Source organism: Hippopotamus amphibius, chromosome 14 (genome assembly GCF_030028045.1).
Source record: "Hippopotamus amphibius kiboko isolate mHipAmp2 chromosome 14, mHipAmp2.hap2, whole genome shotgun sequence".
In the NCBI taxonomy this organism is placed as follows: domain Eukaryota; kingdom Metazoa; phylum Chordata; class Mammalia; order Artiodactyla; family Hippopotamidae; genus Hippopotamus; species Hippopotamus amphibius.
In genome coordinates, this window is record NC_080199.1 from 80485424 (window position 1) to 80506927 (window position 21504).

General features: G+C 48.6%; 2 protein-coding genes across 2 annotated transcripts in view; both read right to left on the reverse strand.

Moving 5' to 3' along the window:
* RNF17 (ring finger protein 17) overlaps window positions 1–1961 on the reverse strand; it is a 111911-nt gene extending 109950 nt beyond the window's left edge. The window contains exon 1 of the mRNA XM_057707219.1: window positions 1832–1961. Coding sequence (XP_057563202.1) covers window positions 1832–1961 — 130 coding nt within the window. The remainder of the gene's footprint in view (window positions 1–1831) is intronic.
* Window positions 1962–14731: 12770 nt separating this feature from the next.
* Window positions 14732–21504, reverse strand: part of ATP12A (ATPase H+/K+ transporting non-gastric alpha2 subunit) — a 29802-nt gene continuing 23029 nt past the window's right edge. Inside the window, 9 exon segments of the mRNA XM_057707300.1 lie at window positions 14732–16665; window positions 16743–16834; window positions 17241–17342; window positions 17484–17617; window positions 18031–18176; window positions 18299–18317; window positions 18319–18423; window positions 19461–19615; window positions 19705–19873. Coding sequence (XP_057563283.1) covers window positions 16637–16665; window positions 16743–16834; window positions 17241–17342; window positions 17484–17617; window positions 18031–18176; window positions 18299–18317; window positions 18319–18423; window positions 19461–19615; window positions 19705–19873 — 951 coding nt within the window. The 3' untranslated portion in view covers window positions 14732–16636.

Here is a 21504-nt window from a genome sequence, read left to right on the forward strand (position 1 = left end):
AGAAAGACAAACATATGATATCGCTTATATGTGGAATCTAAAAAAAAAGGGTACAAATGAACTTATTTACAAAACAGAAGTAGAGTCACAGATGTAGAAAACAAACATGGTTACCAGGGGAGGATGCGGTGGGGGGGGGGGGATAAATTGGGAGATTGGGATTGACATATACACACTACTATATATAAAACAGGTAACTAATAAGAACCTGCTGTACAGCACAGGGCACTCTACGCAATACTGTGTAATGGCCTATATAGGAAAAGAATCTAAAAAAAGAAAAAAAAAAGAGTGGATATATGTATATGTATAAATGATTCACTTTGCTGTACACCTGAAACTAACACAACATTGCAAATCAACTATAATGCAGAAACAAACCAACCAACACCCCTCTCTTAATGATCCAAGACGCTGGCAAAGACAGAAGCCAGGACAGAAGTCAGATGCCACCACTGTGTCACACACACACACACACACGATCCATATAAACTTAACATTTATGAAGGGAAATACCATAATCTTGACTGAAAATCTAATAGCAAGATTTTAATACTCTAATTAGAACTTGACATTTATCATAAACATTATAGCTATGTCAATTAAAAAGGTTGTCATTCTAAAAGACTTTGCAAGAAAAAAGGGGAAACTAGATAAGATTAATCATTTACTCTAAAAGTATAGTGTTCCTAATGATTTATAATCGCATTCTTTTGATAAAAAAGAACTTTAGTTTTTAAGCCAGTGAAACATCTGAAACTTGCTTACAACCAAGCTAAATCTGAAAGTACTATTTACATTCCAGACATAATGTTACTAAAGGAATCCAAACTCTTTTATGTCTGTAAGATTTCTGATATTGTACACGAAATAACGTGTGCTGAATTACACCTCACAAAGAACTTTGACAACTCTACGTGCACAGGCACCATCTTTCCAATTGAGTACTTCTCAGCATTATAATCCAAATGTACGAAAGAACCGGTGATTTTAAAATATGTTCTAAAACTTTATTTCGTAATATTGTATCATTCAAATAACAGAGATTTTCATCTAACAGCACCGATCGAAATCGGGGTAGAGAAACTTGACTCTCCCCCGGAAAACACAAACAACTTTCTCTACACGCTCAGATCTCCCAAGCCCAGTCCGTCCTGGAGGGACCAAGAAAACCGACCTTCACTTTCAAAGTACAAAGATACAACAGTTACACAGGGTGCTAATAAGACTTCCCGGCAGCCCCAGGAGCTGAAATTCAAGAACTTACCCCGGCGGAGGCACGGCCCTCTAAGGCCGGCTAAGCTACGTTCGAATAACTCGCACCTGCTCCCACGGAGGAGCGTCTCAGCGAGCCCATCAAGCGCGCACGTCCCCACGCTGGCCCAGGACAGAGCACGAGATGCGCAAAGTAACGGGCTGTCTTCCAAACCACGCGGGCCCCCACCCCTAATATCCGTTTTTTAATTTCAAGAACATCTGGCTACCACCACAAAAACCACTCAAGTAAATCAAGTTTCGCTGCTTCTTCACCACAGGACGACGGCTAAATTCTGACATCTCCCCTTCCCTGAACCTGCGAACGGGTCGGTGAGGAAGCCGGCGGCGCACGGTGTGGGGGTGGGGGAGGGGAGGGGAGGGGGTGGGGAGCCGCCCTCCAGGCCTCGGCGTCCCGCCTGCGCCTCCTCGCCGGCCTCCCCACCCGGGCCTCACAGGCGGGCTCGGGGCCTGGGCTCTCCTGCGCTCCCTAGACGCCATGGCCACTGCCCACCCCCTCCTGTCCCTCGGCTCCCGCGCCAGCTGGCGGGCCGCGGGCTGACCCTCAGCCCCTCACCCGGAGCTCCGGGCGCTCTTCTTCCACACCGGCTGCACAGGGCCTCGGCAACTGCCCAAGCCCGGTCCTGGCTCTCCACCTGCCCGCAGCAGGACGCAGCGAACACAGCCCTCGACGCGTCAGCCGCCATCATCGCCTACTCGGAGCTGAGGCCCGCGCCGCGTGCCCTCCCGGCATCCCTCGCGGCAGCGGCCAATCACCGGAGGCGGCGGCTCCAGGGAACCAATCGGCGGGGAGGAAGCTCCAGCCCGCCCCTCCCCCCCAGGTGGCTGGGCGCCTGCGGCTGTTTTCTGTTTTCCCCGCGGACGCTGAGAGACGGTGCCACGTGGTCCCCTGGAACCGTTTGTGGTACAGCGTTTGTTGAAAGTATCGTCGCCTTAGCACTCTCACTGCGTTTAAATCGGATTTCACGCGTTACTCATGACATTGCTTTTGACCTCGCAAATTACGAACGATCCTTTGCACTGAAGTCGCCCCCCTTCCCTAGCGGATCCTAGTGCCTCTAGTGGAGCGCCAATCTGGCTACCCGCCGGTGCGGGGATTGGGTTAACAATCTCAGACCAAGGGGTGGTCATCATCACTAGCAGCTGTCGTCACTAACGGTCCATACAAGGCCCTGTGTTGAGAACGTTTGGGGCTGCTAAGAATTTACACACTGGCAGGTTCCTGCTTGAGACGTATGTAGCCATCTACCTAAAAGGGTAACTTCTACTAAGGCAGCTTGTATTAAATGCCAGAGGAAAGTTAGAGACAATAAGTATCGTCTGTGTTGTATGAAAAGCCTTCCTGGAGAATGTAGGGTTTGCACTAGACCTTGAAACCTGGGTAGAACTTGCACAAGTGAATAGAAGAAATGAGGCATCCCAGGGAGGAAGGACCGCATAAGCAAGGCTGTGGCCTGTTCGGAATTTAACTTACGAAACATTTGGCCAGAGTATTAATTTCCTTAAAGTGAGCTTTTTGGAGAGGTATGTTGGGGTTGAATTTTAGAGGGTCTTGAATGGTGGGCTAAGGAGTTTGGACTTACCCTTTAAGCAGAGTGCTAGGGAAATTATGTGAGCAAGGGATGAAGTAATCTGGTAGCAATTTGGCAAGTATATTGTGGGGGAAGCACCTGGAGGTAGCAGGGTGCCTTCAGCTGCTAAGAATAAAAGCCAGCATATAGTCTTCATTTTCTCTTTTTCCCTCTTATGTGTTTTTTGTTTTGTTTTGGTTTGGTTTGGGTTTTTTTTTTTGGAAATAGAAGCAGAATTGAGAAAACTCACCCCTGGTTAACATTCCAAAATATGCAAACAACTCATACATCTGAATATCAAAAAACAAACAACTGAATTTAAAAAAATGAGCAGAAGACCTAAAGAGACATTTTCCAAAGAAGACATACAGATGGCTAACAAACACAGAAAAAGGTGCCCAACATTGCTGATTATTAGAGAAATGCAAGTAAAAATCACAGTGAGTTATTGTCTTGCACCAGTCAGAATGGCCGTCTCATCAGAAAGTCTACAAATAATAAATGCTGGAGAAGATGTGGAGGAAAGGGAACCCTCCTACACTGTTGGAGAATGTAAATTGGTGCAGCTACTATGGAAAACAGCATGCAGATTCCTTGAAAAACTATAAAAGGAACTACCATATGGTCCTCAGAATCCACTCCTGGGTATATACCTGGAAAGAATTGAAAACTCTAGCTCAAAACGTTAAATGCACCCCAATGTTCACAGCAGCACTATTTACAATAGCCAACACATGGCAGCAACCCTGTACTCATCAACAGATGACTGGCATAAGACGGTGTGGTACATATATACAATGGAATATTACTCAGCCCTGAAAAAGAATGACTGCCATTTGCAGCAGCATGGATGGACTTAGAGAATGTTATGCTTAGTGAAATAAGTGAAGGAAAGACAAATATCGTATGGTATCACTTACATGTGGAATCTAAAAAACAATACAAATGAATCTGTATATAAAACAGAAACAGACTCAGTCACAGAAAACAAACATGGTTATCGAATGGGGTGGAAGGGACAAAATAGGGCTATGAGATTAACAGATACAAAGTACTATATATAAAATAGATAATCAACAAGGATATACTATATAGCACAGGAATTACACCCCATATCTTATAATGACTATGATGGAATGTAATTTGCAAAAAAACCCACAAAGAATAAAAGCTGAATCACCATGCTGTACACATGAAACTAACACAATGTTGTATATCAACTGTATTTCAATTTTAAAAAAAGCTCACCCATACTCAAAAATCCCTATATTGCCCTCAGGAAAAAGTAGATTCCTTAACCTATCTCCATGCTACCCAATCAATGGTTTCTGCTACCAATCCATAATGAAATTTAGAGTACTATTCAAGCCAGTATTCCCATGTAACGTGCTAGTTTTTCTACAATTTTGTGAGTGGTATTACCTGTTCCTGGAATCACCTGAGGTTCCATACCTCATCTGGAATGCCCACTCTTTCCCCTTCATCAGTTCATATTCTCCTCATCCTTCATGGGTCAGCTTTAGAACCACCTACCCCTTCTCCAAACCTTCAGATTTCCTCCTGCACTGGACACTATAGCAATTAGCCACAGCTCCTTGTGCTTTCAACAATGACAATCCCATTGCACAGGGGTTCCTCTTGGGTCATAAGATTAACTGAATGTGGTGCAGTACAAAGGAATTATCTCTAATTATTGCCAGGCAGAATGGAGGGAATTATGCCTTGGTAATCCCAGTTGAATAAATTTTGGGTAAATCAGGGTCAATGAGAAATACAGTGACATATTTAGACCTCATATGTTAAGTCTTAGTACCTACTGGACCTTTCAAATGGAGCAGCCAGAGTTATCTTAATATTTAATTTAGATTGTTTAAATCCTTTGTTTGGAATCCTTTAATGGATTCCCACTGACTGTGACAAATCCTTGAAATGGCCTTCGAGAGCTTTATGATTCAGTCTCTGCTTCCCTTTCTAGCTTCATTTTCCCCACTTCCTCTCACTATGCTCCAGATATGCTAGGCTTTTTCAGTTAAGCAGGTCAAACTCTTTCCAACCTTAGGAAATTCCCTTCCCTGCACTATTAAGAAAGTTATCATAAAATATTTTAGCCCCACAGTAAGGAATAAAGTATAAAATTATGAAGAGTTCCCTGGTGGTCTAGTGGTTAGGATTGGCACTTTCACTGCCATGGCCCAGGTTCCATCCCTGGCCAGGAAACTGAGATCCTGCAAGCTGAGTAACATGGCTAATAATAATAATAATAATAATAATAATAATAAAATGATGAATGCTCATGTATGCTCCAACTGGCTTAAGAAATAATCTAATTTTATTCAGGTAACCTAGTTTCACAATGTCTGGCCATTTACTCACATACTGGCCAATTCTCTGTTCCTCCTAGTGTCTCATACCTTCCTTCTAGGATAGTTTCTCTCCTTCAAGGACACCCTGAAGAAATGTTTTTAGTGAAAGGATCTTATTGGTGAATGCTCTCAGCTTTTATTTGAATGAAAATATTCTCATCTTCATTCTTGAATGATTGTTTAGTAGCATAACATTCTAAATTGACAGTTATTTTTTCTCAGACTTTGGAGAGAGCATCATACTGATTTCTGACCTTTATTGTTGCTATTGAGACGTTTACTGTAAATCCAATTGTCATTCTTTATAGGTAAGTTGTTTTTCTTTGGTGTTCTATGTATTTGTTATAATATCGAGGTGTGGATATTTATTTACCCTCCCTGAGATTGATTGCAATTCTTCAATCTGAGGAATTCATTCCTATTATACTGGTCTGGAAAATTCTCAGCCATTTTTCTTTTTGAATACTCCCTCTTCCTTGTTATTTTCTTCTGGAACCCTTGTAGACAGTAAATAGGACCTTCTCTTTTTATCCCTTATTTCTCTTAACCTCTTCCTTATTTTCCATTCTTTATCTCTCTGTGCTGCATTCTACATAATTTTTTTCAGGTGCATCTCCCAGTGTATCAGTTCTCTCTTCATCTGGATTTAATCTGCTGCTTTACCTGACCATTGAGTTTTAAATTTTCAATGACTAATCTAATTCTAGATGTTCTTTATTTTTTTTTCTTGATTTCCAAATTTGCCTGATCTTTTTGGATAGTGTTGTGTACATTTCTCATGTTTTGATTCTATCTTATATTAATTTAATATTTTAAACACATTTCGTTAGGTACCTCCAAATTCCTTTCTCTGACATTCTTGAGGGGTCTGATTCTGCAGTTTATTATTTCTACTGATTCTCATTCATGGTAATTTGTTTCCTCATGTGTTTTGTAATTTTGGATTTTAAACTCATGTTTGGGAGTGTTTATCTGTGGGAATCCTTTTTTTTTTTTTTTTTTTTTTTTTTGCCAAACTGTGCAGCTTGTGGGATTTTAGTTCCCTGACCAGGAATTGAACCTGGACCCTTGGCAGTGAGAGTGTAGAGCCCTAACCACTGGACTGCCAGGGAATTCCCAGGGAATCCTTTGAAGCCAGCAATAAGGATGTATTTCTCCAGATTATGTTTTTGCTTCTTGTAAAACATAGTTCCCAAAGAACTTTGGGAAAACCTAGGACCACTTTAATTTCTTGGCTTGTGTTTTCCAAGACTACTCCAATAGCATATTTTGAATCCCAAGCTCACCTGAAGGCAGGTGTGTATTCTAGATTACCTGGGGAGGTATTTTCCCTGTCCAAAAGTATACAAGGTAGACAAACTTCTTTGCCTTTTAGCCAACTTGTTCACACCCACCAGCAGTGTATGAACCTTCTAGCAAATGCTTGGATTAGCATCAGTTTTATTTTTGGCTAATTCATGGCTGTACTTTGGTATCTCCTGTGGCTTTAATTTACAGTTCTCTAAAGACTAATAAAACTAGCATCATTTCACATTTATTGGTCATTTAGGCTTTCATATTCTTTTGGTGGGGGGACGTGTTTGTCTATTTCTTATTGATTTGTAGCAAATCCTTATTTATTCTAGATTCCATTGCAAATATCCTTTTCAGGCTGTGACTTGTTTTTTCACTTTGATGATCTCTTGTCCAAAGGTGTTTTATTTCACTATGGTGTTTTCGTTAAGACTTGCCATATTTGCGTATTGTTTAAGAAGTCTTTCCCCAAGCTAAATACTCACTCGATTCATTATCTTCCATAAGCTTTATTATCTTCCCTTATACTTTAAAATTCAGCTTTGTTGTTGTCAGTATTTGCATAGATGTGGGAGCAACTGGGGTGCAATGGAAACGTGAGAGCCCAGTGATTTGGAGGGACAGGGTCATGAACCTTGATTTACCCTTTTCCTGTGTGACTCTACATGTGTGGTGATGGTGTAGTGTCACCTCAGAACATGGAGGTAGAGACAGATAGTCCATGATGGCATTTTATTCTGATTATTTCTTTTTTTAAATCAAGTATATTTTAACTGCAATTCTCCTTTTATTTCAATAAAACCTTGGGTTTACCAAAGGTTGTCATGAAAATAACTTACTATACAACATTCACAGAGTCTCATACACTCTGCATGCTCAGTAGAAATGTAGTTGTGAATGCTCACCTGGTGTCAGAACCCGGCAGTAGGGAAGACACACCAGGGTGCACCAACCAGCATGACATGGTCTCCAAATGCACCGGATGGCGCCAGGACCACGACAAACAGCATTTGCAGTTTGGTGTCTTTCTTACTTTTTGGTGTTAGTTTTCAGGTCCTCTGCTACTTTGCCTCTGAACTTTCTGTCCTGAATCACTGCTAGCAGAGGTGTGCAATGAAAAGGTATAAGCTGTCTTCCACACATATTCTGGAGGAGGCAGAATACTCAATTCTTTGAGGAAGTGACTCTGGCTGTGTTCCTAGAAATTACAGGGCAATAGGGCAGGAAGGACTTTTAGAAATCACTGACTCCCACATCCTCATTTATGATGGGAAACCAAGTCTCCAGCCTTCCTGGGTAGAGCTAGAGTCCCCATGTTTTGATTTCTGGACCATGCTCCTGGACTTTACTATACCAATTCCATGTTCACGTTCAGAAAACTCTACCTCGGGATTTATAACAGAGGTGCACTGTATGGATGTGAAATTTTAGAGCAATGGAGAGATGATCAGTGATGCTTCAGGCCGGAGCTGGGGGCCCTCTCTGGGGATGAGCAAGCTTCAACCTTGCTGCTACGAAGAGTTAGGGGACAGGATGGGGGCTGCAGTGTCGTTTCTTGAGAAACAGTCCCAAGGAGAGCTTTGGGGCCCTAAAAGATGAGGAAATGTACCCCTGTGAAACTCCCTATGGGGCAGCAGGGTATTAACCTGCGCCAGGGTGCCTCCCCTGCTGTCTTCAGGACTCTATTCATTAATTGGGAGTGTTCTCCACCTGCACGCGTCACAGTCGGGGCAGGTGGCTGCCTTTCTGGCTGAGCTGGGTGTGGGCCCTCAGTTGCAGAGCTCAAGACACTTCCGGCCTGAGTGTAACCAGCAGAGGTGGACTCGTGGGTTCCAGCCTTTGGTGCACTTAGGAATTCCTTGAGAGGTTATGAGAGTGCAGAGGCCCAGGACCTAGAGGTTCTGACTCAGAAGGCCTATGCGGTCTAACAGCCATCCTCCTGCTGGGTGTAACTGGACTGAGTCCCACACTGAGAAGCCCGGGCAGCAGCCTCTCAGAGAGCTCTGAGGGACTGCTCTGAAGAGGAAAGGGAGGAGCCGGATACACAGGAGTTCTTGCAGCAAAGACTGTGTCGTCCGAACATCAAACGATTACTGTTAATACAAGAAAACCAGACATCTCAAGTTAACGAATTTAGCGCTTTTCTTTGTATGGGAAGGTGCAAAAGTCTGGGCTCGTTGAAATCATTCCTCAGCTCTCTGGGGCCAGTCTCCTGTGTTTTCCCATCCCGAGTGTCCTCATGGTTCCCTGCTGCGGGGTGGCGGCGGTGGCCCATCCTGAGCTCCCTCAGGGCACCCCTCCAGTTGCTGCATTTGGACGGCTTCACGGCTGCAGCTCCTGGGGGCTCCTGATGTGGCTTCACTCCCGTTGCCTGACATTCTCAAGGTTTCTTCTGATTCCTCTGGGGTCCAGGTACATTTCTTGAGTTACTTCCATTCCAAGACATACATTCACTGCTATCAGATTTTCTTCTTTTGGAAACATAAAGCTGTAGACACCAAGGAAGAAACAACACCATATTCTCAGAAATTTTGTTTGTTTGCATTGAAGCAAGTTATTATGATTAGGAGATCTCTGGGGCAGAGTCAGCACAAGCGCAGGCTCTGCGGTCCCTCCCTCCACGGTGAAGCAGGCGGAGGGGGCGCACTGGGGTTGAGGACCTGCTGTCATAGGTCACCAGGGCGTTGCTGTGCTGTGAGCTCTGGGCCCTGCCCGTGGGCCTCCCTCGGGGTCCTTACCGAGGCCCCTGGCCGGAGGGGTGGGTAGGTGCGCGCCTGTAGCCCTCCGCCCTCGACCTCTCCAAACTCTCACCTGCCCTTTTCCCTTGGGCAGAAGGCTCTCCATCCCTCCTCTCTGACATCATAAGAGAGTAAAAACATTTCACACAAAGCCCGAGAAGCCCAGTCACATCTTCGGGCGGATGTTGTCTCGTCCTAGTATTTTCGAGCCACCACTTTGGGTTGTAAATGCGTCCTTAGTTCCCACACGCTAGTCAGATATGCCATTAAATGTGCTTCACAAACCCTGGTTAGGATTCCAACAGGACGGCATCAACTCTGATGATGGCTTCTGGGAGAAGATGAAGAAAATGATGGAGATGTGTTTAAGCTCACTGCGTGTAAAGGAGAATTTGAGAGGTATGAGGAATGGTGGGGGAGGCGGAGTGCGTTTACCATCCTTTTGTCACCAGGGGAATTTCATTCTCAGCCATCCTCATCCTCTCAGAAGTTCTCCTCTTATCTCCTCCCACTCCTTCACCTTTTATCTTAAAGGCAAATAAAACGCACATCTGAATTGACAGGAATTTTCTAGAAACCAACACACTCATTCCTATCCTCACTGGCCCGTCTCGTTTTAGTGAGAACAGTATATTAGACGTCATATTTCACCATGGTTTTTATGCATAAAGCTGCTTCCTGTTACACACAAACCTTCCCCACCAGGACTGAACCCGGACGCTGGATTCCCAGCAGCACCAAGACTCTTTTCAGATCTCTGTCTGCACTATCCGTTTTAGCATTCAATCACTCTCTTTTTTACTGGTCTTTAGTTGTTTCACATGATTAGCCTTGCTTTCTGAGACAGACTGCATTTTCCTAAAGATACCAGCATACACCTTGTGCCCTGCAGTACAATGCTGCCACCTTCCTGCTGCCACCCCCAGCCTGGGCTCAGTGTACTTTCTCATTTGTTCACTTTTTTGGTGACTATCGAGAGCCTGCTATTTGTCTAAAAGTAGACTGAGCTCTGTGAGGAAGGTAGAAGACCTAAACCCGCTATTCCTTTCCCCTTTCTTTTGGCTACGCCCCTTGTGGGATCTCCGTTCCCCAACCAGGGATTGAACCCAGGCCTCCATCACTGAAAGCACCAAATCCTAGCTGCTAGACCACGGGGGGACTCCCTGAAGGCACTATTCCTGCTAGTCAAGTAGTTGGATAAGTCTGTCCTCTCCCCTCTTGAAGGAAAGCACGCACAGGCTGCCACCCCTGGGACGGCCTAGTGTAGATTTTCCCCAAAGCCCAGAGTGGGGTGCATGAGGACATTAGGGCATTACCCGTATTTGCTGCTCTCCATATATTTGCAAAGTTAACTTTTATTCCATCCTGAGTGCTTTCAAGTTAATGTTGCATTACTACTACTCTGGAATTTTATTTCTTTGTGTTTATATGAGCATAGGGAAAAGTGAGGAAGATTGCACACAAATTTGTTAATAGAGGTTACTTGGCGGGGGACAGGGAGACGCATGCGAAAAGAAGAAAAAGATCACATATAAAAAGTACGATATGCACAGTGTAACATGACCCCGTTTATTAAAGCTACATGTGTAGATGAGCATTAATGAAAAAATAAGCCTATATCTGATGACTTACAGTGAAAAGAGGAGCAGCAGCAGCCGGGTACTGGGTGGGGCGCCAAACGGGTACTGTGCTCACGGTTAATTCCCTCAGCTGCCCCTGTTCTGGAGCTGACAGAGCCTCCGAGGACAGCAGCGGAGCTTCACACGTGGCAGAGAGTGTTCAAACCAGCTCAATCTAACTCCAACACCCAGGACACAGTCCTCTGAGAACTGGTCGCACATTCCGGGATCAACCCCGCCCTTTCCTTTGCTGTCTGAGTGCAGGTCTTCCCATAGGTCTGTTTCTCAGCCTCTTTTCATGCCTCATTCTCTCTCTCTCTCTTTTTTTTTTTTTTTGGCTGCACAGTGCAGCATGCGGGATCTTAGTTTCCTGACCAGGGGTCGAACCTGGGCCCCCTGCAGTGGAAGCACTGAGTCTTACCCACTGGACCGCAGGGCAGTCCTGCGCCTCATTCTCTTGTTGACAGGCTGTTCCTTGCTCCGCCAGCCACTCGTCACCAAATACTTGCTGAGCTTGCACTGTGTGCCAGGTGGGCCCTCTTCTGAGCCGTCCCACCCTCTTGGAGCTGACACTCCAGGCTAAAAAGCAGGCCAGCGTGTAAAACGTGGAAGGACAGAGGCTGGGATTTGCGATGGAGCAAAGGGAAGATGGAAAGGGGAGGGAGTATCAGGGTGAAGGGGTGCTGGTCAGGAGACCTGGGGGTGGGAGGGAGGGGAAGGAGGTGGGCGGGGGGTGGGTGGCATTGGGAGACGGCGTCTCAGTGGAACGAGTAACCAGCTCACCGTCCCAAGCTGGGTGACCTGGGCCTGCGTGGACACCAGGAGGGGTCAGAGGCTCACCGTGCAGGGCTGGAGGCCACCGAGGACAGCCACTTTCTGACCCACAGGCTTTGCCGTCAGTCTCCTCATTTACAGTGATGATCTAGCACCTCTGCTCCGGCTTTGGATGTGTGGGTTAGAGTTTGACTTTCCCAGGGAATCTCATTTCTGTCTCTCAGGGGTTTGGTCACAGATACCACGGCTCCCTACGGACGACAGGGGGAGTAACGGGTCCAGGCTCACGGGGGCTTTGAGGGCTGAGAGCTGTCTCCACCCAGGGGTTACTTTGCCCCGGGAGCTTGAAGCTGCCCTCAGGATGCCAGCTTCCAGCACACAGCGTGACCCCCTGGGGCACATCTCTGGTCCCTACCCTTTCCTATCCCAGAGACTGCGAAGCTCTCCCTCATCTCTGCCGATGAAATCCCACCTCATAACGTCTGAACCGGACCCCCGAGGGTGGTCCCTGAAAACCCCCGACGCTCTGGGCCTCTGCTGTGGCCTCCAGTCCTGCCTGGACGGCGTATTTACAGTCTGCCTTTCCTGTCCTACCACGTCCTCCTCTGAGGCAGCACCACACCACTCAGCCTCAGCGTTCCTCACACCCTGCAGCCTCGTGCCCTGTCCGAGCAAGTGCTTCATGTGTCAAAAAATGAAAGCAAAAGGAAGAAATCCCATGTTGTAAATATAAAATGTAGGGAAAAACTAATAAATTCCAGTACTTTCAGGCTTACAAAATGCTTTCCTCCACAATATCTCAATTTATCTTCACAAATATATAGAAGTTTCTATCCCTTTAAAATGAATCAGGCTTTTGCCTTAAATTTCCATTAAACTTTATCTTAGGACCTCTGGACCAAGAAGATAAAATCCCCTGAGTTGGGTTCTGGTATGTTGGGGGCAGGGCTGGGACCCAGGAATGGGGACAGAGGAGAGGGAGTCTGCCTGGAGATCTGGTCTGAAGCAGAACGAGCAGCATCAGTGAAGCAAAAGTGCAGGACAGAGCCAGCCCTGGAGCCTGAGTTGGTGCTGGCTGGGGGAGCCCGGATCCTGCGTTGCAGCTGGAGCGGGCAGGCGTCTAACTGCGTCGAGGCCCAGTGCCCCTGAAAGGAGCAAATGCAAATTTATCCCGCTCATATTTGGATGTGGGAACCAGGCAGCTGTTAGAACCGGTTCAAGGGAGCAGAGAGGCACACGTTTACCTGGAGTGGAGCGTTTACCTGGAGTCGAGGATGCCAGAAGATTGTGCAAATGCAGCAAAACTGGCTTTTCCAGAGGAAGCAGGGTTGTCCCACGTGTTTGTACATCACAGACGTGGACTGTGTTGCTGCAGTTCTCCACAGCCTGAGATCTGACGGGTGTGCTGTGTGCAGCGTGCAGGTTTCCGTCCAGGCGCAGATTCTCCTGACACGACCTCACAGATTCTAAAGTTGAGCCGCTTCATGGAGGGAAACTGACAGGGCTGGACAGGCGTGCGAGGTGGACGCTACTAACCGACGGGGTTGCTGTGAGCGTTAGGGAGGCAGTGCTTTTCGGAGGTTATCACAGCACCCGGGACGTAGTAGGCAGGTGCCCACTACCAGCGGCTGACCTCGTCCTGTTGGGAGACACTGAGCTCTGGGGGGAGTGATGATGCAGCGTGAACATGGAGGCCTGGAGCCGGGCGCAAGCAGCACACGTGCACTTGCCCGGGTTTAGCAGCCTCCTGGGAAGATGTCTCCTCATCCCGACCGTGGTGTTGGTGGTCAGGGAAGCCGCTGGCCCTGATCTGGGCACCACTGAGCTGGATTACCAGTGGGAACCTCCCTTACAGGAACCCTCCGGGAAGCCCGTTTGTCCAGTTAAAGGGACGCGCGTGCGGGCCCAGTGCGTCACGTGCTGGCCTCACACCTGTCACACCGCTTCCCTCGCCTCCTAACTCACCTGCTTGCGTCCATTCCCCCCTGGGCGCCCTCCTACCCTCCTCACAGAAGCCAAAGTGATCTGAACATGTGAGCTGGAGCAAGTCTCTGCCTTTGTTAATAATCTTCAGCAGCTGGTGTTGTGTTTGTAATGAAACCCAACCTGCATCGCGTGGCCTGGGAGACCCTGTGTGGTGAGATTCCTGCCTGTTTCTCCAGCTGCCTGATGAACAGTCTTCCTGGCACCACCCCTGTTCCCGCCACGCCTCCTGGAATTCTCCTCTCTGTCCTCATTCACCTCGGAAAGACTTTCCTGAGCAGCCCTTTAAAGGGGGCTCCCCCACAGCCGCGTGCGTTAGAACCCTGACCACCACGGGTGGTGCTTTTTCTGCCCCTCCCCGGAGCACCAGTTCCAGGAGTCTGTCTCGTCCCTGCTGTTTTCTCAGACGGCACAGCAGCCACTGAATGAATAAAAACCTCTTACAGTTGACAGATCTTTCCTATCCTATTGACAGGCAAGATATTCACTTTATTATTGCTGGCAGGAATATAGATGGCTACAGCTTGTCTGAAAATAAATTTGGCCCTGTTTATCAAGAGCCTTAAAAACACTCTTAACCCCTTAATTCCATTTTGAGGACTCTATTATAAAATAACAAGAGGCGTCATGTAAGATCTAGTGACGAGATGCAGCCTTAAAACAAAAAAGATGACCAGTAGGAAACATGAGCCGTCCACCAGTGGGGATCTGGTTAAAGCACGCTCGACGTGGAATGATGTGTAGTCATTAGAACCACACCCTCAATGTTAAATAAAAAGGCAGAATGGAAAACGTCATATTTCCATTCTGCCTTAAAATAAATATATGTGTAGAAAAACCCTAAAGAAATAACTACTCTTTTGTTTAGATATATAACTAGGTAGTGAGATTCTCGGTGGTTTTAATTTTCTTTTTACTCTTGGATATTCCCAAATTTTCTAAAATGAGTTACAATTTTATGATCAGAATAAAACAGATTTTTAAAAATGCTGTATAAATTCAGCCTCATCTTTATATCTCTGAGTTACTCTGCCACACCAACTAGATTTAAATTGTGTTACTTTTTTCTAAAAAGCACCTAGGACTTACTGGGTCAATGAAGCAGTCCCTCTAAAGCACAAAACAAAAACCTTCGGATATGAGATTTTATTGCCTCTTTTCTGTTTACAACTTAATAAAGCTACTTGATATAACCAGTCTCATTTCTGTGATTCCTTAAATTTACTTACTCATTTTACAAATATCTGAGTCAACGTTTTGCAAGGGTAGGTATGTACAATATGAAAGTTATTCCAGACAAGGTTCCTGCTGTGAAGAGACGTCTACTTCAAAGTTAACTCCTTTCAAGCGTAACCCGGCCCCACGATGAACCCCTTACAGCTTTGTGCTCTACCTACAGCCCTCTCCCACTGGCTCTGGCAGGACCACAAGCTGCCAGCCATCACAGCGAGGGGCACTCGGACAGCCTGGCAGGGAAAAGAGCGCAGACAAGTGCTTCTCCGCTGAAGCGTAGCACGCATCACTGCCCTGTCAAGACTGGAATGAGGTGTCATGATGCTGCCTGGAAAGGGTTCCAGTTCACGGAACTACTAACATCAGATGAGTCCAGTGATAACTGTGGCTGAAGACAGATTAAAACCTTGAGATTAAATACATTATTTTAACTTAAACACACACACACAATGACACAGTACATTATAATCTATTTACATGAAGTTACAATGATGGCCCCGAGAACATGGCAGAGAACCGTGGCTCCAAGACTCCCTTTTCCTGCTCCAGAGACACAACCGAGCGCCGTCAGCAGCAGAATGTCCTTGTCTGCATGAATGACGGAGAGGCGGCAGCGGAGCAGCCCACCGAATGGGGAAACTTTACCACGTGTCATGCGGTCAATCAGTGTGTGCTGGGCGTGCAGCTGATGACGGAAAGGCTATGAAAACAGCTTTCTCTCTTGCGCTGCTGACGAAAGACGGACCCTTCCACAGAAATTCTGACTTAAAATTGTGCACCCATCAGAAAGGGGACAAAGCAACGATGCTGGTGAAGGAGGAGTTCCGACTTTCCATGGAAAAGTAGGATGACCAAAAGAAGTAAAAACAAACAAACAAACATTGACATCACATCTCATTTTTTTCTGTCCTACGCTCTGCATTTCAGACAAACTCTAATTAGAACACCGCTCTCAGCCCTAGTTTCATAAAACATCTTTTCCTTAAAAATGAGGCCCCTCCTGGGGTGTCCCATGTGAATAAGCCTAAGTTAAAGCCTGAAACGTGACGTGAGTGCTGCAGCTCTCTCACGAGAAATCAACACTGCGTGTGAAGCCACCACGGTCCCCCACCGAGGCTGACTCCTGGCAGAGGAAAGCGCCTCTGGGTCGGGGGGCACCTGGAGTCAGGCTATGCCAACGCCCTGGGCGCTCTGTGTTTGAGCTGGTGGGGTGGGGGGGGGACAAAGAACCTGAGGCGCTGGGAGGCGGGATGAGGACCTTCCAGGCTGCCTCGGGGTCAAGCTGAGGTCGTCCAAGTTGCCGTGACGTCAACCTGCCATCACTTCTTCCCTTGCCAATGGCTAGCTGCACTGGGCTTTTCTGAGCAAGGTGACTGTGAAGTAATATATTCCCCAGGAATTCCCAGGAATCTTAGGGAGGTCACTGGACTTTTAACAGAGTGTGGAATGGAGGTTTGAGCAGTCCTATCTGGGACTTAAGAAACAGGGAGGCCCCAGCAGATGTCTGGACTACCAGATACTATTTAACACCAGAGAGCTTCACATACATACAAACATACCATTCTTCCCTACGCCGTTGCCTTGAAATTCACATATTTTTAAATAAGGAAATAGGTATATGAATTAAAATCACATATAAAGTTGACTCTCTTTTAAATTACAGAACATCAGTGAGTATCTTTCCTACAGTTCTGATGACGTCCCCGCAGCAGCACTCGCCCAGACGGCGGCCAGAAGGTGAAGAACATTCCGACGTGCAGCTGTGGGGCTTGGGAAGTAAGGCGGTCTTAATAATACATGTTCTTGTCCCACCAGCCTGTGGAGGTAGAAAACAGTAAGTTAGAAACAGAGGAGAGCCTGGTGAAGAGTCCCGCAAGTCATATCACTACTTACTTCCAGGGTAGAGCCTGATGAGGAGTTTCCGCACCTCATCATACACCCAAATCAGAACAGCGTATGGCACAGCCACGAACCAGTACTGAGGCCTGGAAGGGAGCAGAGGGAGGGAGGTGAGACCCCACACACCCGGGGAAGGGCGGGCACGCCCCACAAGTGGCCGAGCCTCTCGTTCACGTCCCTGCCTCACTGGAGGGAACGGCACCGGGTCACACAGTGTAAAACCACACCAGGCTGTGAGCGCGCGAAACAACGTCTGCCTGGGAAGTGAGCCATCGGATGAGGGTAGAGGTGGGATGGTGAGGGATGGGAAACCCACCTCCTCTTCGGAAAACACTAGCAGGTCAAAGCCTCAGGCTGATAGAAGACCAGCTCCCTTTTATCTCTTTTGAAAGACTGGAGGGGAAAGACACCCTGGAATTCTAACATTTATTTAGGCTGTGACGACCAGATCGGGGCCGGCCCCTCCCTCCCCGCTGCTGCAGGGAACCTCACCGGAGCATCGTGAAATTCAGGGCCGGGAACCTCCCGAGGCCGTAGGAGAGGATTAACGCGATGATGATCTGCGAGGCAATTCCCACCCAGACGACTTTATTTCTGTGAGACACAGAAGCAGACGGGCTCTGAACTCCCAGGCGCAGGCGCACGCACCCAGCACCGTCCGCGCCTGATCTCCGGCGGAGGCCCGGCTGAACCAGGAGGCCGGCTCAGCGGCCTCCCGGTGGACGCAGGCGGTACCTGAAGAGACCCTGCTGGAAGATGGAATTCCTCCGGGTCTTCCTGATGATCAGGTCTGCTATCTGCTGGATCATGATGCCAACGAAGAACGCGGTGTAGCCCGTCCATTCCAGGTGCTTCCTCTGGTACCTCGTCTGTCAAAGGCCAGAGAGAGGGAAGCCCGTGAGGCCCCGGGGGGACAGTTCGGGGAGGCATCAGTGCAATTCTGGAAGCTCTCCTCTCTTTCCCCCTCACCAAGCCTGAGAGGGGATCACCTCCTCGTGTTCGGAAAGAAACCCTTCTTTCCTTTGACCTGGTGAGTAGGGAGAGAGGCTAACGATGGATTTGGTCCAACCGTGGCGCTGTTGGCTGGCTACTCTTCCACACCTACCGCAAAGCCAGCGTAAAAAGGTGAGCTCTAGGCATCTGGCTCGAGATGAGCTGAGCCCCGGCAGAGCAAACCGCTGTGGCCAAGGAGCCCACAAGCCCTGTTAACTGAGAAAACTGTCACCTCCTCTGTCCCCTCACGGCTGTCCAGGGAGGGTGCTGCCGGCGGCCCGGCCCTTACCCACTCTTGTCCGTAGCTGTCCTCCAAGTCATTCACGTAGTTCTTCTCCCACGTCACCCGGAGGTTAAGGAGGGTGCTGGGTCGAAAGCCCTCCTGTGCGTACACGGTGAAATACACAACAAAAGCTCCCAGGGCCTGAATGAGGCCTGAAGGAACAGAAGAGGTTCTGTAAGAATGGCCCTGACCCCATTCTCCTGTTGGTGCCTCCTCACATCCCAACTCCGCCCCACAAGGCAAAACAAGTTCTCTGGGCGGCCCCTCCTCGCACCGACGTGCAGGTAGGAGTACAACGGCCAGGGGCTTGTTCACCAGCCTGTCCTTCTTCTTGTGGCGCGGCTTCCTGTTCATAATGTCACTTTCAGCCTTCTCATACGCCAGGGCGATGGAGGGAATCTACGGGTAGAGAGAGCCCGTGAGGCCCGACCCTGAGACACGAGGACGGAAAGGAGCAGCGGCCACACGGCCGGGGGCCCGTGGGTGGGGGTGGGGTCAGGGGACGGGTCCACCCGGGGTGCGCGCACGGGGCGCGTTGTCTGCAGAGAACTGAAGAATCCGTCTGCTTCGGATCGGCGCGCTGTGCTGTCCAGTTCCGCACGGCGCGCGCTGTAAAGCACCGTCCTCGCCCACGGTCCTCTCCCGCTTCGCCCCGCGGCCGGCGGTTCTCTCAGGGCTCCTCCCACCGGGGGGCAGAGCATCTGCATTTCTGACCCGTTCCCTGGTGACGCCTCAGGAACCACGACAGTGGAGGAAATGAGCAAACCACGAGGGCTTGGAAAGTGACCTGACCGCAGGCCCTGGGGCCTGAGCCCCACGGAGGGGACGGCGCCTGTGACCTGGACGGCCCGCCGCGCGCCCGTGCCGGGGGGCCTGTGAGAGGAGGGGACGCGGGGACGCGCAGCGCTGGGCGTGCTGCCCGCCGCCTGCCGCCTGGGAGCGGCGCCACGAAGCCCTCCTGCGGGGCTCCGTCCTGGAGGGGAGGCTGCAGGTGGGTTACCGCGGGTCCACGCGCCGCGGGGCGTCCAGGCCACCGATGCCCCTCGCCTCAGCCGCGGGCCCCGCGCAGCGACGCTTCGGCGACAGCGGCACCGCCTCAGAAGCACAGGCGGGCACGGGAGCGGACACGGAGCGACGGCATGCTTTCGTGGAAGGCCGAGGAACTCACGGCGTGGAAAGCTCGTCTACGGACGGACGCGGTTCTGACCGCCACGCGTTTGACAGATGGCGCTAGCCCTCTGCTCGGAAGGGCGGCTGCTGGACCAGCGCACCCGGCCTCACTCGAGAGCGTGTCAGAAATGCCGCGCCTCGGGCCCCGCCACGTCGAGGTCTGAGAAGCAGCGATGCGGGCCATCGCTTGCCCTCAAAGGAGACGACGCGGCGGTTCCCAGCACCCGGGGAAGCCGTCAGGCCCGGCGCCCCTCGGGGCCACTCACGATGTCCGTGCCCAGGTCGATGAACAGGATCGTGACGGTGCCGATGGGCAGCGGGAGCCCTGCGATGATGTAGACCAGAAAGGGGCACAGCTCGGCGATGTTCTTGGTCAGGGTGTACGCGATGGTCTTCTTGAGGTTGTCAAAGATCAGGCGACCTAGGCAAAGACGTTTCTCCTTACAGGACTCGCTTCTGACTCCGCAGGTGGCCTCAGCCCTCGCTCAGGCCGCCCGAGACCCCGCTCACCTTCCTCTACCCCTGTGACGATGGAGGCGAAGTTGTCATCCAGCAGGACCATGTCGGCTGCGTTTTTGGCTGCGTCGGAACCCGCTATCCCCATGGCGATCCCGATGTCTGCCTTCTTTAGAGCCGGAGAGTCGTTGACGCCGTCCCCTGTCACCGCGACAACAGCATCCTGTGGGGACACGGGGAGGGGGTGGCTGAGGAGCCCGGGCAGGGGCCGCCGGCTCCCTCGGTCTCGAGGCTGCGAGGTCGCCGGAGCTGAGACAAAGGCCCGTTCTGGGTTTGGTGGGAAAGGTTCAGACAGGAAATCCCAGAAGCAAGAACAACAAGCTCCAAACACAATACCACCATGTGTTTGAATAGGTAAAACCAATGTGAATCCAAATTGGAAAGGGAGATGTGAAACTGTCCCTGTTTGCAGATGACCTGAGACTAAGCAAAGAAAACCCTAAAGACTCCACCAGAAAACTACTGGAACTGATAAACACAAAATTAGTAAATAGAAATCTGTTGCATTTCTATCCACGAACAACGAGCTATCGGGAGAAATGAAGAAAACAATCCCACTTACAATTGCATCCAAAAGAATAAAATACCTAGAGATACATTTACGCATAACTAAGGAGGTAAAAGACCTGTACTTGGAAAACTATAAGACGCTGATGACGGATATTAAAGATGACACAAATAGATAAAAAGATATACTGTGTTGGATTAGAATAATGTGGTTAAAATGATCATACTACTCAAGGCAATCTATAGATTCAATGCCATCTCTATCAAAATATCAATGGCATTTTTCACAGAAGTAGAACAAATAATTATCACATTTGTATAGAACCACAAAAGACCCCAAATAGGCAAAAAAAAACTTGAAAAAAAAACCCAACAAAGCTGGAGGTATCACACTTCCTGATTTCAAACTATTACCACAGTAATCCAAATAGTATGGAACTGGCGCAAACACAGATGCATGGATCAGTGGAACGGAACAGAGAGCCCAGAAACAAACCCACACTAACGTGGGCAAATGAGGCAAGAACACACCGTGGAGGAAAGACAGCCTCTTTAATATGTGATGTTGGGAAAACTGGACAGCTTCATGCAGAAGAATGAACCTGGACCAGTTTCATATAAAAAAAATAAACTCAAAGTGGATTAAAGACTTCAGTGTAAATACAAGATATGAAACCATAAACTCCTAGAAGGAAACATAGGCAGTCAAGGGAAACAAGAGCAAAAGTGAACAAGGGGACTGTATCAAACCAGAAAGCTTTTGCACAGCAAAGGCAATTATCGGCAAAACAGAAAGGCAACCCACTGGATGGGAAAAGATATTTGCAAACAATATATCCAACAAGGGGTTAATATCTAAACTATACAAAGAGCCCATACAGCTTGACATTAAAAAAAATAAACAATCCAATTAAAAAACAGACAGAGGGACTTCCTAAGTGGCTCAGTAGTTAAGAATCTGCTTGCCAATGCAGGGAACACGGGTTCAAGCCCTGCTCTGGGAAGATTCCACATGCCGCGAAGCAACTAAGCCTGTGCGTCACAATTATTGAGCCTGTGCTCTAGAGCCCGTGAGCCACAACTATCGAGCCCCTGTGCTGCAACTAATGAAGCCCACGTGCCTAGAGCCCGTGCTCCGCAACAAGAGAAGCCACTACAATGATGAGCCCACGCACCACAATGAAGAGTAGCCCCCGCTCGCATCAACTAGAGAAAGCCCGTGTGCAGCAATGAAGACCAACACTGTCAATTAAAAAAAAAAAAAACCAAAAAAAAATCAGAGAACCT